This window comes from Elaeis guineensis, chromosome 12, assembly GCF_000442705.2.
Source record: "Elaeis guineensis isolate ETL-2024a chromosome 12, EG11, whole genome shotgun sequence".
In the NCBI taxonomy this organism is placed as follows: domain Eukaryota; kingdom Viridiplantae; phylum Streptophyta; class Magnoliopsida; order Arecales; family Arecaceae; genus Elaeis; species Elaeis guineensis.
Window position 1 is genome coordinate 24,954,499 of NC_026004.2, and position 18,107 is coordinate 24,972,605.

Genomic DNA, 18,107 nt, shown 5'->3' on the forward strand with positions numbered 1-18,107 from the left:
CAAAGGAAGGTGGGCCGATGGACCCTTGGAGTCGCCGCAGGCTCAAAGGAAGGTGGGCCGATGGATCATCCGTCTTGACGTCGCCTGTCCAAGTCAAGCGTAGGCGCCCGCCAGCCGGTCAACATCTTTGCTCCCAGGTGGAACCGGAAAACGCGCTTTGACGAGGTACGTGCTGTACCGTTGCGTGCAGCAAGATATGCGGCCTTGGTATCGGATACTGTTGGTATAGTATGGATATATATATTTATTTTGGTAAAAATATAGTATTGATATATCTGACATGAAGCCGGTTCAACATGCCGGTACTCATATATTTTGAGTGTATATATATCGGTATGGCAAACTATGAATGTAAGTATTGATATTTTTTTATCTTATATGTATATGCATAATAGATATATATATAGATATAGATACATATTATGTGCGTAAATAATTGATTGGCATATCGTTTGATGGTGGTGTGTTATCATCGTGTTTCAAAAATTTGAAAAAAAATTAATCAAATATATTATTTTATAAATAGAACATGGTATTTGATAATCTATGGTGAGGAAATAAAATAATCATGCAGGGGAGGAGAAAAAAAAGAAAAAAAATATTAAGTTTGTATTACGAATGCTATACAAAAAGAGAAAGAAGTAAATACGAGTAGAACCCAACTCTAAGAGATGTATTTATAATAATATATAATATAGCATCTAATAAATTTAATACTCCTTCATCTCTTCTCAAGTTTTGAATATTATTTTTTATAAATAAGGCATAAGATATTATTTGCTTATCTTCTTCTTGCATCTATCATAGAATTAAGCACAACATGAAGTTGTGTGACCAAAGAGCAAAAAAAATTGAAGGGGGATAAGTCATAAGGCTTGGATGGGTGAAATAGAAAAGAAAACATGAGTCAATCTTAAAAGTTGATGTCAAACTCTCGTAGTGTGCATTTATAATCATATAAATCATTCAAAAAATTCAACATTCAGTCTCTATTGGTTGTTAAGAAAGTGAAAGAAAAAAAATTAAATTTTGATAAAAGATTTTTTCTCTATTATTTGGTGAAAAAAATGAAAATCTATGAACAGAATGTAAAAGAAGAAATAAAAAATCTTTTAAGCGAATTAAACATAGACAAATGACTTGAGATAACTTAGTATATCTTACTTTCTCAATAATTTTTCTTTCAAAATCTTCTTAGCTCAACCAAATATAAAAATACACTTGATTCTTTTTTCTTTTTCTTTTTTTTGCGCATGCCTATTTATTGTCTCAAGTTCTATAATATTGGTAACTTCTAATTAGATGTACACAACACCATCTCTTCTAAGTTAATTTCATTCCAACAAAAATAGAGGTGGTTGTTTTTACCAAAAAAAAAAAAAAATAGAGGTGGTTGTTAGCTTAATCTAGCTATTGGCAAGATTTTTAACCAAAGTGGTGCATCATTAAACTTTTTTGAACACCAACAAAGATTGCTCTTCTTAGACTGCATGTGAACTCTGGAACCTCGAAAGCAAACTAGTAGTCAAATGGAATGCTCTAGTCAATGTCCTTATGCATGAAAAGTCTTGTTGGCCAAGTTATTGACCACGTCAACGACCAACTTGTCAGATGAGAACAAATATAAAAATAAGAAAGCCAAATTTGGCTGAGCATATTATATTTTTTTTCCATAATTGACTGCAAGGATGTCCAATTTAGTGGACACATGTCTTCCCAATACACAAAAAGAGTTCTTATCCCTGCAATACCCTTTCTAATCCAAAGTTATACCCATTAATTTGCCGTATCTGTACATGGAATTGGATAGTACTTGAGTGTATCCCTCTATAGCTTATCCACATTCCTTGGCCAACATTAATGATATGCAATTGGACTTCAAGAATGCTATATTATGTACATTTCATTCATAGGGAAAGTTCTCTATATCATTTGGCACGAGGAAATTAGCATAATTTGCAGGAATATAATAAATAAAGTTACTAAGCCAGCATTTTATAGTTTATATGAATATTTTGTATATACTAATGAATGGATGCTCTAAAACATTTTTCTTTTAATTTTGGTGGCAACAATGATTGGTTGAAGGAAATGACACATGCTACAGAAGTGCGGATGATTATCTGCATCGAAAGTCATCTAGCTTGTAATACTATTAGCCTCTTCGTAAATATGAAAAACCTCAAATACTGTGATAAAAAGCTTGATTCTTCATATATTTTCTAGCAGAGGATGAGTACCATTGACCTAAGTTACCAAATTAATTATCTAGGTCATCACTATCCTCAAATCTCTTTCCCATATAATATTGGTTGTTGTCGAATTATGGTGGCATAGACAAAACCTTGCCCTTCTAACTTTGCTAATAAAGTAGTGAATATCGTACAACTCAGAACCACTTACTACTATAAAGATGACCTGAAATTTTTAATCACAAATCTTGCACTACCATTATTTTCACCCTTTACAATACTATCATCAAAGTTGATCTTGAGAAAACTAGAAGGATAGCAAGAGAAATAGATCACATGAGAGAGCGTACAAACTACAAGATAAAGGTCCCAAGTTATCCTAGCGATCAAAGATCCCTCTGTGGCAATAAAATGGATGAATTCAACTACTTGCATAGATGCTTTTATTAAAGTTACATAAGGGCTTTGGCTTGTGTTTTCCTATCCACTTAAATATGATATATAATATAACAAACTAAGATCTCCTCGTTTGGAGTATTTACCTTTTCATATTTCTTCCTTAGGTTTGGGGTTGTATCTTTAGCATGAAAGAAGGATCACCTTCCTTCATGCGAATCCATCATTGGATCATTCATTGGTCTCTTTGAGATATGTATATACAGATGAACTACAAAGTTTGGAGTACTTTGAAATAAGTGTGGTTGGTGATCCAATAGTGGATTTGCATGAAAAAGATGAATCCTTCTTTTGCACAAAAGATGCAACCTATTTCCCTTTCTTGAGGCAGTGTATGAACGTATCTAGTGATAGAATAGAAAATGATGCTACATTTAGGATAGAAGCCAACTCTCATACTTGAGCTACTCTCGAGCGTTCAAACAAAACATGATCTACAATTTTATCAACATCTAAGCAACTGTCGCAACAAGAAACGATCTGAATACTTTTGCAAATAGCACATTATGATAAAAAAAAGCAATAACAAGCCACTTTCTATAGAAATAAGACAACTCTTCAATATGTCATAATTCTCCACACCTGAGTGACATCCCTAGATTCAGATACACTAGACCAAAATAGCTAGAATAGTTCTAAGCCTTAACCTTGCAAGATGTTAGTCCTTTCCAACCATGTCTATCATGAGACTTGTGAATCGACCCATCTAATGATAGCACGTAGATGGACTTCAATTGACATGTTAGTTGGAAAATTTTTCTTTTTTCTACCTATTATCTTATTGTTGAGATTTTAAATTAAGCTAATCTATTAAGAAGGAGATCATCTTTGTTTTGCTGGGGAAAAATGATAAAAATGGGGGAGAAAAATCATAAGAGATAATACTATCTGTAACTCAGCATGGTTTCTTTCTTTCCTACTTTCTTGATGGTTAACTCAGCATCTTTTCATAGCAAGCACTAAACTAAATTTTTTTGCTGGACTTCTAGGGCTAAGTAGGCATTTTAGCTCCCTAAAACGCATCAATCCATAATAGTTTCAGGTTTCAAATATCAGCTATTATAATAATTTTAGAGATGCATGTTACATTATACGTATTAATAATAAGTATTTAAAGTATGGTTGTATTCGACTTTTTTGAGAAAGAAAGTCATATTTGACTGATGTTGTAATGGTTGCTATATCATCAGAAATAATAGCAATATTGTAGCATTTATCTTATTTTTCTAAATAAAATATTTTTTAAAAATTATTTTTTATATTTTCGAAAATATAGAAAAATATTCATTTTGATAAATAGTGATTTGGACAATAAAATCATTATTCTTTGAAAGAAACCAAAATATCCAACTAGAAGGAAGATCGATAACATACCTTGTGAAAGTATGTGATCAATAGTTTTAAGTTCTTTTTTTAACTAGGCTTGCATACTTTGAACTCCTTGTTGTGCTCTTGAGCATCCTTTTCCTCATTGTAGCACAAATTCATGATCAGAAATCCATTTACAATTGAAATAGAAACTCCTTCTCACAACCTAAGGGTCTTTTGGATTTGCAGATGACAGAAGGAGATTGGTAAGAGAAGAGAGATCACTTCACTCATGTCTTCGATTTCTGAGATTGGTAAGAGAAGAGAGATCACTTCACTCATGTCTTCGATTTCTGATCCCTTCCTATAATCACAAAGAGTTGGGGAGGTTTTTGCATAAATCAAGCTTGAACCAGATTTGGACATGCCCTCATGGGCACCCAACCATGATTTCCAACAATTTTTTTATTCTTCAAATATTGCTCATTAGTTTCTCGTAAAATGTCAATTTAATAACTACTATACCTATTGTTATTAAATTATTTCAAACTACATGAGACATGCAACAATTTGAAATTATTAAAACTATTATAACGATAAACAATATATTTGGTCAACATCCATTAATATTATTACCGAAACCATGCAATTGACCCTTCCATGCTGCATCAAGTTTCTTTCTTATCTTTTTTGTCATCAATTGTACATGCAGGACACCCATTGGGTGTAATACAGACAAGTTTAATCGAACCTAGGTCTAATTAAGCTCGATTTGAAATTAATTTTTTATTTGAAATTTAAGACCAAGTTTGATTTCTTTATCATAATTTCAAGCTCGATTTGATTTTAGTTTCGAACCAACTCCAACAAGAATCTAATGGATCAGCTTGGAAATCCTCAATTGGGAAAGAGATCAATTCAAGCTTGAACCAAGCTTGGTTCAATCCTGGTTTAAGCTTGATATTGAACATAGTTCGAAATTGAATGACTATTAGGTTAAAGAAATTAATTGAAAATTCAAGCTTCAAATGGCTCTGATATTGTGGAGCATTGGATCTAAGATCCCACAGCCATTACCTAAACTAACAATATATATTATGTATAATACATATTTTCGAGTCTAATCGAGTTAAATTCTGATTGCGCCAAATCTGATCAAGTGTATCTATTTTTGGCTTGGTATGATGATAATTTTGAGTCTAGATTGCCGGTTTAAGTTTAGTTCATTCAGTTTCGATGCTCGAGGTGCGTAAATCGTTTGCCACCCCTAGGTAACCATATCATCACTTTTCAATGACTGGTAGGTTAGAAGAAAAAAAAAAAAGGGGGTTGTATTCTATCAAATGACAATAACTTGTTGAACATGTGTCCTAGAACTCATAAAAGAAAAACGCTACGTAGTACAATGTCTTTGAACCGCTGACAGAGCAGCTGAGTTTCAAAACTTCATATATGTAACGATTCTAATGCTAAGGAGAAAATGATTCATGCATGGAGTATGTTGTTGCTAAGGTTTCAAATAACACGTTGTAATGTTATGACAGACCATTAGATCCGTTATCTACCGTTATAATAATATAATAGTTATTATTTATCTCAAAAAAAACAACTTTTAAAAATTTCACTGTAAATATTATAATGGTCATTAACGACAAATAAGACTTTTATCTTTTTTTCTTTTTTTTTGAATGAAACAATATTACATCGGACCATCCCAATCGTTTTGGGAGGAATTTTGAAATAAAACATTTGAATTTAAACATACGATTTTATTCAATAGAAAATACAAGATATTCATATTATAGCAGTCTATTAGAATGAAAAATATTGGTAAACAACAAAAAATGACAGCAATTTTTTTACGCTACTTATCTTACATAACGGAGGTGGCTGAAACTATTTATAACAGCCATCATAGCTGTTAGTTATAACACCGCTATTCAAAACCATGTTAACTACTAGAATCAGTTTGTCATTTTCAATTTAAGATCAACTGCAGCTAAACTAGCATTTAAACGGGGGGACCCCATTCTTTTAAGAATAAAAAATTTATTCAAAAATTCATATTTTTATGAATAAGTATTTTCTAGATAATATTTAGATAAAAAATAATATATATATATATTTTTATGTATGAAAAAATAATTCAAAAATTTGTTATTCATGCTCTTTTACATTACCAGTTTTCTGAATAAATTGTTAAGACCTATCTATATTTTTCATAATACTTTTTATTATATATAATAATATATAATAATATATTATATTATAATATATTATATTTTATAAATTATAATATAATAATATATATTTATAAATAATAAATAATAAAATATTATTATGTTATATTAAATAATAAAATAATAATATTATATTAAAATAATAAAATATTATTGTTTGATAATAATATTATATTATAGTATATATAAGATAATACTATATATTACTCTATTATTATTATGAAGTTAGAAATATATTAAAAATAAAATAAAAAAATTATTTTTTTGATTGATGGAAAAATGATTTATCTATCTCTTAAGTGGGTAAGACTTTTCTCCTATTTCATGAATAAATAATATCCATTGAAAAAAAACAATTTATCAATTTAAAAAAATATAAAAATATAAATAAATTTTTTAATAAAAAAATTAATTTTTCTATAATATTTACTCACAAAAGAACGGCTAATTAAAGTTAGGCAAATGGATTGTCCACTTCTGCCATTGAAACAGCCTCTCCGGTGTGGTTCACTCTAATTTCTCTTGGTTACCTAGTGAGGCTTTTATGAACACAAGAAGGCGAATTAACAATTTTATCATGATTACTATATGACATGTTAGACCATGATTTCCAGCTGATTAAAAGAAACAGGGAAAGAAAACAACTCAGAAGCACCCCTCTATTTTCTATTGTCACAAGATATAGAAGGGAGAACATCTGTAAATTTGTTCGGTACATTTTCTCAACGTACTAGACCAAAAGAAATTATGACCTTAGCTAGGTTGACCATGATTGCCTCACCTTCAACTGGAACAAATTTTCACGAGATTCCAAGTAGCAGGGGGCCTGGACAAATACCAATCAAAGCACCAATAGCTTACATCCTTGACAAATTTAAAATATGTCCTGCAATGCAAGAATTATTGATTGTTGTTGCGGCCAATTCCCTCACCGCTTGGTCGTCGGAAACGAGCACCTATAAAAAAAAATCTATACTGACTGGAGGTAGCTCCGGCGGAGACCCTCCGACGGTCAAGTCTGAGAGGAGACTAGGCAATAGTGAAAAAAAAATAAGAAGCTCAACGAGAAAGGGATAGAGAGAGAGGGAGCAAGCCCAAGAGTTTTTCGAAGGGACCTCTTCCAGCACTGTTGCCTTTTCCATTTTATAGTAGAGCGCGGCATGGTGCCGTCATTAATGGCGCAGACAATGGGAGGAGTTGTCAAATCGCCGGAGGCTGTCAGAGTCGCCGTGGGCTGTTAAATCGCCGCGGGTTGTCAGAATCAACCCATGTCCTTAGCAGGACAATGTTTCAAGGTGGTCACACAGCACGTCCTTGACAGGACAGCAGCCCATAGCGGTCGTACGACATTTGGGAGGGCTGGCCGATCATACATCGGTATTCGGGTGCCGGGACGTCGGGTGATGATCCGACGGCACCGTCGACTGGTCTGGTGTCTTGCTTAAGTCGGACGTCGGCTGCCACCCCCGACAGTGAGTCGGTAATATGGGTTCGGTCGTTCGGTCGGTCGGGAACAGCATGGGTCGGTTCGACCGACACACCTTCGGTTCGGCCGACACACCTTCGGTCGGATATTGTCGGCAGCCGTCTGTCGGGGTCGTCGGTCGGAGTCGTTCGTCGGGGTCGTCCGTCGGTCGTCGATCGGGGTCGTCCGTCGGTCGTCGGTCAGGGTCGTCCGTCGGAGTCGTCCGTCGGGATCGTCCGTCGGAGTCGTCCGTCGATCGTCGGTCGGGGTCGTCCGTCGGAGTCGTCGGTCGGGGTCGTCCGTCGGAGTCGTCCGTCGGGGTCGTCCTTCGGAGTCGTGCGTTGGTCGTCGGTCGGGGTCGTCCGTCGGAGTCGGAGTCATCCGTCGGTCGTCAGTCGGGGTCGTCCGTCGGGGTCGTCGGTCGGTCGTCCGTCGGGGTCGTTCGTCGGAGTCGGAGTCATCCGTCGGTCGTCAGTCGGGGTCGTCCGTCGGAGTCGTCCATCGGGGTCGTCCGTCGGGGTCGTCCGTCAGTCGTCGGTCGGGGTCGTCCGTCGGAGTCGTCCGTCGGGATCGTCCGTCGGTCGTCGGTCGGGGTCGTCCGTCGGAGTCGTCGGTCGGGGTCGTCCGTCGGAGTCGTCGGTCGGGGTCGTCGGTCGGGGTCGTCCGTCGGAGTCGTCCGTCGGGGTCGTCCGTCGAAGTCGTCCGTCGGGGTCGTCCTTCGGAGTCGTCTGTTGGTCGTCGGTCGGAGTCGGAGTCATTCGTCGGTCGTCAATCGGGGTCGTCCGTCGGGGTCGTCGGTCGGTCGTCGGTCGGGGTCGTCCGTCAGAGTCGGAGTCATCCGTCGGTCGTCAGTCGGGGTCGTCCGTCAGTCGATCGTCGGTCGGGGTCGTCCGTCGGAGTCGTCCGTCGGGGTCGTCCGTCGGGGTCGTCCTTCAGAGTCGTCGGTCGGTCGTCGGTCGGGGTCATCCGTCGGAGTCGTCCGTCGGGGTCGTCCGTCAGAGTCGTCCGTCGGGGTCGTCTGTCGGAGTCATCCGTCGATCATCGGTCGGGGTCGTCCGTCGGAGTCGTCCGTCGGAGTCGTCCGTCGATATATCCCAACAGTTGCCCCCCCCACTCCTGAGTCCGATGTCGTGTTGGCTCGCGTGAACACGTGGGCGACGGCTTCGGATGAAAGGAGTGGTTTTCCATCTCGTCTTGCCCCGACTCTGGCGATCACATCAACGATCGATCCAATATCGGTCGTCCCAACTGTAGGTCGAGCATACACGTCGGGTCGGAGGTCGGCCAACCTCCGAACGTTGCTCGTCGACACGATCATTCAGCAAAATCTGATAGTCGAGTAGCATCCGACATATTCGGATAGGATAATGATGGCAAGTCGAATATCCATTGTCCGATCCTCGGTCGGACGTATGCGTCGAGATGTATGATAAACGGTGGCAAGCCGAATATCCTTCAACCGATCGTGATCAGATCGGTATGTCGCGAATGCGACTGCAGTCGTCTTGGCATTTTGCCCTTCTTAGTCGAAGCTAAGTCGGCAAGTTAGCCAGCCGCATTAGTCGAAGCCCTTTGCCTTTAGAGGTGGGGGCCGTCGTAGATATTCCGCCCCTTCGATCTCCATCGTAGAATCCGATGTGTCCTCGACGATCGAGATATAGATTGAGCCGTTGGTTCGGCGATTCGACGATCAGGCCGACGACGGAGTCGTAGATTCGGCGATCGGCAATCGAGCCATGTTGGTCGGGGCCTTTTGCCTTCAGAGGCCGAGGCCGTCGATTCGACTATCGGTGATCGAGCCGTTGATTCGGCGATCGGTGATCGAGCCATATTGGTCGGGGCCTTTTGCCTTCAGAGGCCGAGACCGTCGGTTCGGTGATCAGTGATTGAGCCGTTGATTCGATGATCGATGATCGAGCCATTGATTCGACGATCGATGATCGAGCCATGTTGGTCGGGGCCTTTTGCCTTCAGAGGTCGAGGCCATCGGTTCGACGATCGATGATCGAGCCATTGATTCGACGATCGGCGATCGACCGTGTTGGTTCGGCGATCGAGCCATTGATTCGACGATCGATCGTGTTGGTTGGGGCCTTTTGCCTTCAGAGGCCGAGGCCATCGGTTCGGCGATCGATGATCGAGCCATTGATTCGACGATCGACGATCGACCGTGTTGGTTCGGCGATCGGCGATCGAGCCATTAATTTGGCGATCGACGATCGGCCGTGTTGGTCGGGGCCTTTTGCCTTCAAAGGTCGAGGTCGTCGTAGATTCTCCGCTCTTTCGATCTCTATCAGGATCTGCGCACGAGGAGCGGGGAGAGGGGTGTAGGAGTCATACCTACGATGCGTCGGTCTCGAACTCCGTCATCGGGGCAAGATCCATCTATCGGTGGAGGGCCTGTTGGGTTCAGCATGGGCCCGACCTTTCTTTCGTTTTTTCTTTCGGCCCGTGCCTTAAGTCAGGCACCGATCGGAAGCTCCTTCGTCCGCGCACATATGCTTGTACGCGCGCTCCAGCAGTTCGGCGTATGTCCGGGGGAGGGTCTTGTCCAAGGAGTATGTGAAACGGGACCCCCTTAGCCCCCTCTTCATGGCCGAGATAGCCATGTCTTCGTTGAGGTCCCGAACCTCAAGCGTGGCCGCGTTGAATCGCATCACAAAGTGTCGTAGAGTCTCATTTTCTCTCTGCTTGAGGGAGAAAAGACTATCCGAGGTTCGTGGCGGCTTCCGACTGGTGCTGAAATGGACCACGAAGGAATGTTCGAGCTATCCGAAGGAGTGGATACTTTCCGAACGAAGGCCGGAGTACCAGGCCCTGGCAGCTTTACGGAGTGTGGCGGGGAAGCCGATGCAAAGAAGAGCGTCGGTTGCCCCCTGAATCGTCATGAGAGCCTTGTAGCTCTCCAAGTGGTCGACTGGATCGGTGGAGCCGTCGTAAGGCTCCACGTGTGGCATCTTGAACCGATTGGGGATCGGTTCATCGAGGATGAGTCGGGAGAGAGGTTGGGCGGTCTGAAAGTCAACATCGTTTGAGGACTTCTGTCCGTCCACCTGCAGCTGGGCAAGCCGACGGTCGATTTCTTTGAGCCTACGTTCGTAGTCGTCGATTCGTCGGTGCTGAGAGACCCCGGAGGTGGAGTCTCCTGATGAGTCCGAGAGAGAGGCGGACGGTGTTCGCAGCCGCTTCTCCTTCCTCGCTCGTTCCAGCTGGGAGGGAGATGACCGTCGGGACTGATGGGTGTCACGCCGCAGCCGCCCCTCCTCCTCTCGGTGGGAGCGCTGTGGAAGGTGCTCCCGAGGAGGCGACGGAGACCGACGCGGATTTTGGCGGCTGCTTCGGGAGGGCACCGGACGTGCCGCCGGTCACTCCGCCGGCGAGGGCGGCAACCGGATCGGTTGTTGCTGAAGGCTCTTGACCGCATCTGTCAGCACGATCATCTGCCGCACGATCACCGCGATCTGTGCCTCCATGGTCACCACGGGATGCGGAGAGCTAGGTTCCGCCATGGAGGGTGGAGGAGAGGCCTCTTCCCGACAGAAAGAGTGCCTCACCGATCCGGTGACCCTCGATTGCTGAGCTCTTGTCTTTGTCATCTTGAATTCTGTGGGGGTTACAATCCCTGGTGCTGTCAATGAAGCACTAACTCGTCACTATGAGCGTTGGTGCCCCCCTAACCTGGCGCGTCAATCTGTTGCGGCCAATCCCCTCGTCGCCTGATCGTTGGGAACGAGCGCCTGCAAAAGAAAGTCCACACTGACCGGAGGTGGCTCTAGCGGGGACCCTCCGACGGTCAAGTCTGAGAGGAGACTAGGCAACAGTGAAAAGAAAACAAGGAGCTCAATGAGAGAGGGATAGAGAGAGAGGGAGCAAGCCCAAGAGTTTTTCGAAGGGACTTCTTCCAGCATTGTTGCCTTCCCCATTTTATAGTAGAGCGCGGCATGGCGCCGTCATTAATGGCGCAGACAATGGGAGGAGTTGTCAAATCGTCGGAGGCTGTCAGAGACGTCGTAGGCTGTCAAATTACCGCGGGTTGTCAGAATCAACCCATGTCCTTGGCAGGACAATGTTTCAGGACGGTCACACAGCACGTCCTTGACAGGACAGCAGCCCATAGCGGTCGTACGGCATTTGGGAGGGCTGGCCGATCATACATCGGTATTCGGGTGCCGGGACGTCGGGTGATGATCCGACGGCACCGTCGGCTGGTCTGGTGTCTTGCTTAAGTCGGACGTCGGCTGCCACCTCCGATAGTGAGTCGGTAATATGGGTTCGACCGCTCGATCGGTCGGGAACAGCATGGGTCGGTTCGGCCGACACACCTTCGGTTCGGCCGACACACCTTCGGTCGGATATTGTCGGCAGCCGTCTGTCGGGGTCGTCGGTCGGAGTCGTCCGTCGGGATCGTCCGTCGGTCGTCGATCGAGGTCGTCCATCGGGGTCATCCGTCGGTCGTCGGTCGGGATCGTCCGTCGGAGTCATCCGTTGGTCGTCGGTCGGAGTCGTCCATCAGAGTCGTCGGTCGGGATCGTCCGTCGGAGTCGTCCGTCAGGATCGTCCGTCGAAATCATCCGTCGGAGTCGTCCTTCGGAGTCGTCCGTCGGTTGTCGGTCGGGATCGTCCGTCGGAGTCGGAGTCATCCGTCGATCGTCAGTCGGGGTCGTCGGTCGGTCGTCGGTCGGGGTCGTCCGTCGGAGTCGGAGTCATCCGTCGGTCGTCAGTCGGGGTCGTCCGTCGGGATCGTCGGTCGGGGTCGTCCGTCGGAGTCGTCCATCGGGATCGTCCGTCGGAATCGTCCGTCGGTCATCGGTCGGGATCGTCCATCGGAGTTGTCCGTCGGGGTCGTCCGTCGGAGTCGTCTGTCGATCGTCGGTCAGGATCGTCCGTCGATCGTCGGTTAGGATCGTCCGTCGGAGTCATCCGTCGGAGTCGTCCGTCGGTATATCCCAACAATTGTATACCAAATATGTCACTTGACACAATTCGTTAGCGACTCGTCAATTTGTCCCCAAGAATTTCCCCATTAGCAAGAATTTTATAGGGAATTTGCTGACGATCTGACAATGAGAAAAGGGCTCCATCGGTGATCTTTATATATCATCAGGGAAGGTATTCAGGAAGTCTATACAGAAATGATTCGGTTTACATGATGCCAAAATTCTCAAAATCTTGCCCTAGCCGAAAATTCCCCCAAAGAAGAATTTGCTTTTGTACACTCAATTTGTTGAACACTCAATTAACATTTGCTTTTGTACTCTTTTTGGCACTTCAAATAAGCAGTGCTGCCTAGTACTTCTCTTGCAAAAACTAATGCAAGACAAAGGTAGCTTCATCTCCGGAAATGTATATTCACAACAGTTGGTTGCATGTTTGTCCGCTGGATGGAAAGAGCCAATGGTAAGTAAGGATGGAACCGGAACAACGAAGATCTCTCTGGCCTGCCATCAGGAACACCAGCCTCAGGTCCTACACAAAAGAATCAGAGTCCCACTTAATCCACAAAGCAAAGCAATAGATTGATTCTAAAACAGCTTACATACTGATCATTAAGTCTGTGGTAAAAATGAGTAATGGACATTCAGGTCAGTCCCCGTCAACTAGCAGGCTTATAATAGTACACACCAGAAATTACAAAATGGTTCATGAAATGTCAGGTTTTCTTATCAGATTAGGGTAAAATGCTCATATTTAGCTGGGATTTAATAAGGCAGTAGTGACTCCAGTGGAAGAGTGAAGAAGCATTGATGGGAATATTTAGGACACATCCATAAAATGAAGAACAACACAGTGGTATCAGTCAGCAAAAATGTAGTACGAAATATGAGAAAGCAGTAGCTGATGGTTCCTAGAGAGGCTGAACACAAGTGGTAGTTGAAACACCAGCATGAGCAAATTTACCGAAACAGAAAAGCACCAGCAAGCGCCTTGTACCAGCATAGGATGAAAGAATCAGGTCATAACTATTCGTATTATTACCTATTAAGGACTCTCCCTAAAATGTTGATCAATTGGTCATCTGAGGTGTACCTGATTTTATCTTGAAATTGAGGACATTCGGTTGCCTCCTTGAGGTGAACTCTACAGGACGTTCAGCGGAGTGTACATGGTGAAATATTGGAAACAGCTACAAAAGGACAAAAGCAACTATCAGGCAACAGTTGATGAGAACCATGAAACCTACATGTAACTCTCTTATAGGCCAGACAGAAAAAACTATTCATTATTATAAGCATTATAACAGTGTCAAAAACAAATTTATAATAAGAAAGAAATTCTTAGACTTGTGATTTGTACTCTAATTATCTGACATGCCAGATCCCACCTTACTTGAGGAAAAGACCAGAATTGACACTATATAGATAAAATATGGAAAGTAAAATCATAAATATGGGAGTATAGGTTTTCTGTCAACTCAAAAGTAGGCATGAGCTTATTTATTGGCTTAGTTTAACCAAGAGTTTGAGACAACAAAGTAATATTAATATTTCAATAAAGGGATATTATATACCAAGAAAATATTACATGTGCAGCAGGTTAACAAACAAGATGATGTCAGGTTATGATAGAATCTGCATAGTTCATAATGTACAATGCTCCAAAGTGGTAAAATATGTGTACACACATAAATATATACTCATTAAGCCCATCATTTAGATTTTATGGTTTACCATGTGTCTTAATGACTTCTTCCCATACTCTGAAGACAGTATTTGGTGCTACCATAGCATGCATAGCAGACAAATGGAGTGGTGATCAACAAAAACATACATATGGTGCATAGAAAATATTCTACTTAAGTAGATCAAAAATTAGAAGACCATCATTGCCAATTGGACCTAACTATTAACCTAAACTCAACTAAGCCTTAATCCCAAACCACTTCGGTTGCCTATACAAATACTTTTCCTCCATTCCATCTGCTTAGGGCCAAACTTTCTGAAAGATGTAGCAAAACCTAGTCTTTCCTTACCACTTCGTTCCATGTGATTTACCAAACTATTAACCTATAAATTCCTTATTATAATCAACAATGACTGTCCATTAACATAAAAAAAAAAAAAAAGGATAACAGGAAAGGAGTGCATGTAGAGAACAGAACATTGTAAAATCAAACATTTAGCACTTGATGGGGTCATTGAGTGAAGATCAGATAGTAGAATAGATAAACAAAGATCTTACAACAAAAGAATATAAATTTGATATTTCAAAAGAGAGCAGAGCAAGATAACCTACAGTATAAGTGTGTGTGCACGTCGGCAGGGGTGGCAATGGTTGGTCAAGTAAGGACAGCAACATACAAAAACTTGAAAAATCAAACATTTAGCACATGGTGGGTCATTGAGTGAAGATCAGATAGCAGAATAGATAAACAAAGATTTTACAACAAAAGAATATAAATTTGATATTTCAAAAGAGAGCAGAGCAAGATAACTTACAGTATAAGTATGTGTGCACATGTGTATGTGTACGTGTATGTCAGCAGGGGTGGCAGTGGTTGGTCAAGCAAGGATAACAACATCCACAAACTTGGTCCACATCCAACCCAACCTAAGATCGAGACAAGACCTCTTGACCTATATCCAACCCATGGGTCATTTTAGGTCATCCTTTTGTCCCTAACTTATCTATTTTGCAAGATTCATTCCCTATAGACCTCAAATTAATCTATCAAATCCAATATTTACAACTCTTACTGGCTAATTTTCACAATGATTTAAATAACTAGTATCAAGAAAAAGACCAATCTCTCAAAAAAATTCTTATTCAAGATCATGACCCAACCCACCTAAATTATTTCAACCCAAATAAAATACCTCCCTCATGACCCAAGTTAGGTCAAAGCTTTGATCTATAACCAACCATTTAAAGCTCGGGTAAAGAAATCTAACACATACCTGAACCTATCTAAAATATCTTTGACCAAAACCTGATCGAAATAGGGTTGGATCAGGTTGAGATTTTTGGGTCTGGTTGATTTTTGCCACCCCTATGTATTGGTTAGGAGAGGCAGGTTGTGGCATGCACCTGCACATGCACGTCATTACCCTAACACATAAGGGAAAGATATTGCCTCCATTATAATTTAAAGAGAAGTATTGTACAGATTATAAAATTTGTGGTTCTAATGATAATATAGTCAATTAAGTCCCATCAAAAGGAATAACAGGATAGGTAATCGAATATTTTCACCAAAAAGCAGCTCACTTATCTCCTATGGGCTATGGTCTTTCCTCAATCAACAATAGATAAATGGAAGAATAACAAGGAGAGAGTTTTTTCCTTATCAATAACCAAGAAAGGGAAGCATATGAGAATGGAGAGAGAATAGAGAAAGTGGCGGTGGATGGATTTGGGAGAGAAGCATTTAGATGTGGTTGTTTGTTTAAGGGAGCAGTGGACCACACAAGGAATGCCGTATCGGGCCAAACCACCCGGTATGGGCGTGCCGAACCATCCCGGCGGGGCCCGGTACGGGGCATGCCGAACCATCCCGACGGGGAACCGAGACGGTTCTGGCATGCAAAACGGCACACATGCCGGTGTCGGGGAAGAAAGGAGAGAAAAAGAGGAAAAGAGAGGAAGAGAACGAGGGAGGAAGAAAAAGAGGGAGGGGGGGTCAACTGGAGGGCCTCCGGCGGGCCGCCGTGGCCGTCGGCCGGCAAACCCCATGCCGGCTTCATTTTGAAAAACGTTTTTTAAAAAAAAATGGGTAACAGGGGAGGATCACCCCTTTTCCACGCGCGGAGCTGTGGGAAGCGTTTACGCCGCCCGACGGCCACGGCGGCGCGCCGGAGGCCCTCCGATGGACCCTCCGGCAGACCCCCCTCCCTCTTTTTTTTCTTCCCCCCTCTCTCTCTATTTCTCTCTTTTTCTTCTCCGGTTCGGCTTTGTTTTTCTTCATCGGTTTGTCTCGATTCGGAACGGAATGGAGGCGTGCCAAACCATACCGCCGGCCGACCAATCCGGCCACCGGTACCAGTTCCGCAGACCTTGGGACCACATATTTCATAGAATTTTAAATCCTATATCTAAGCTTAGAACTGAGAAGTGCTAAATATCATTAAATTAAGACATTAGAAAAAGATACGAGCAATATTATTAACAAATTTGCATAAGTGCGACCAAGGTTCGTCAAATCAGTAGTAGAGGGCATATTGACTAGCGATCAATTTGGCATGGTACAGGTCCATACCATGCCGCTCTGCGGCATGGCAAAATGGGGAGAGCCAGAGAGAGGGGGAGGGGAGGAAGGAAAGAAAGGACAAGAAAGAGAGAGTTAGAGAAAGGGAAAGAGAGAGGGAGGGAGGGGAGGGGAAGAGAGAGGGAGACCACGAGAGAGATGGCTCGAAAGCCCTCGTCATCATCGTTGTGTGTGGGGGGGGGGGAGAGGGGGAGGGAGAGAGAGGAAGGGTGAGGCTTGAGGGACAACCTAGTCCTAACCCTAGTAGGAAGAGGGAGGGAGGGACTTACTAGAAAGATGAATGCAGGCACTCTGGAACCATCATGAGCACCTAGGAGGAGGGGGTGTTTCATGATCGGGAGGTAGGAGTGCTCTCTTGAACATCACGAGGAAGGAGGGAGGACTCGAACCATCACGCGAGTGGGTAGAGTGGAGGGGGAAAGGGGTTCAATAGGCTAAACCACTGCACGACCAAACTGGACCCATCTCAAAGAAATAAACTGAACCATACCGATCCCCGACTGGTCTGGTTTGGTCAGCCACGAACCGGCTAGTTCAGCATAGTTCGACCATCCTTGGGTGCAACGATTAACAATCTTTCTCTTAATGAGCCATTCAGCTTATACCTCGGACTATAGATATAGCTTTACACATTACTCGGAAAGTATAGTTTACTATCAGTTCCAATATCAGTTTTAGATGGGTGGCATGAGTTTTGATTGCAACAATTTAACTACAAAGAGAAGGGGAACATAAGAAATGGAAATAGTGAGCAGTTGAATTAGTTATATCTTTCTATTTATACAGATAAACAGTTATTGGACAAAACTATCAAAAATAGGTTAGGGCATTATTCACATTATTATGGAACTTTGATAGGTCATTCCATTGTTTTATGAAAGTCTGTGAGAGTGTAGTACTGGATGCTACAGGTACACTTCATGACTTCTAGAATTTGACAATTTCACACGAAATACCAATATAAAATTTATAAATACAATACTCAAATAGTGAAAGTTTGCAACTGCATATAGCTCATTGATTAATACCAACATGTCATTTATACCATATACTAAATGGTCATTATGATATTAGAAAAGGATTCTTAAGTTGCTGAATTTTAAGGAGTCCAAGAAGGAAACTCTGCTCAAGTTGGGATTTCTATTATATGAATTATAAAAGCTTGTCTAGATTGACAACCTAATATACTAAATAGATCTTAAACATTTTCAGAAAGGCATATTAACATCTAATCCATGCTTATA

General features: G+C 42.4%; 1 protein-coding gene across 3 annotated transcripts in view; it reads right to left on the minus strand.

The window, feature by feature from the left end:
• Window positions 1-12,725: 12,725 nt before the first annotated feature.
• Window positions 12,726-18,107, minus strand: part of LOC105054632 (light-mediated development protein DET1) — a 37,225-nt gene continuing 31,843 nt past the window's right edge. For all 3 annotated transcript variants that reach the window (XM_073246471.1, XM_010936196.4, XM_073246472.1), the window contains 2 exons: window positions 13,689-13,785; window positions 12,726-13,127 (listed from right to left, as the gene is read on the minus strand). In XM_073246471.1, coding sequence (XP_073102572.1) covers window positions 12,991-13,127; window positions 13,689-13,785 — 234 coding nt within the window. In that variant the 3' untranslated portion in view covers window positions 12,726-12,990. The remainder of the gene's footprint in view (window positions 13,128-13,688; window positions 13,786-18,107) is intronic.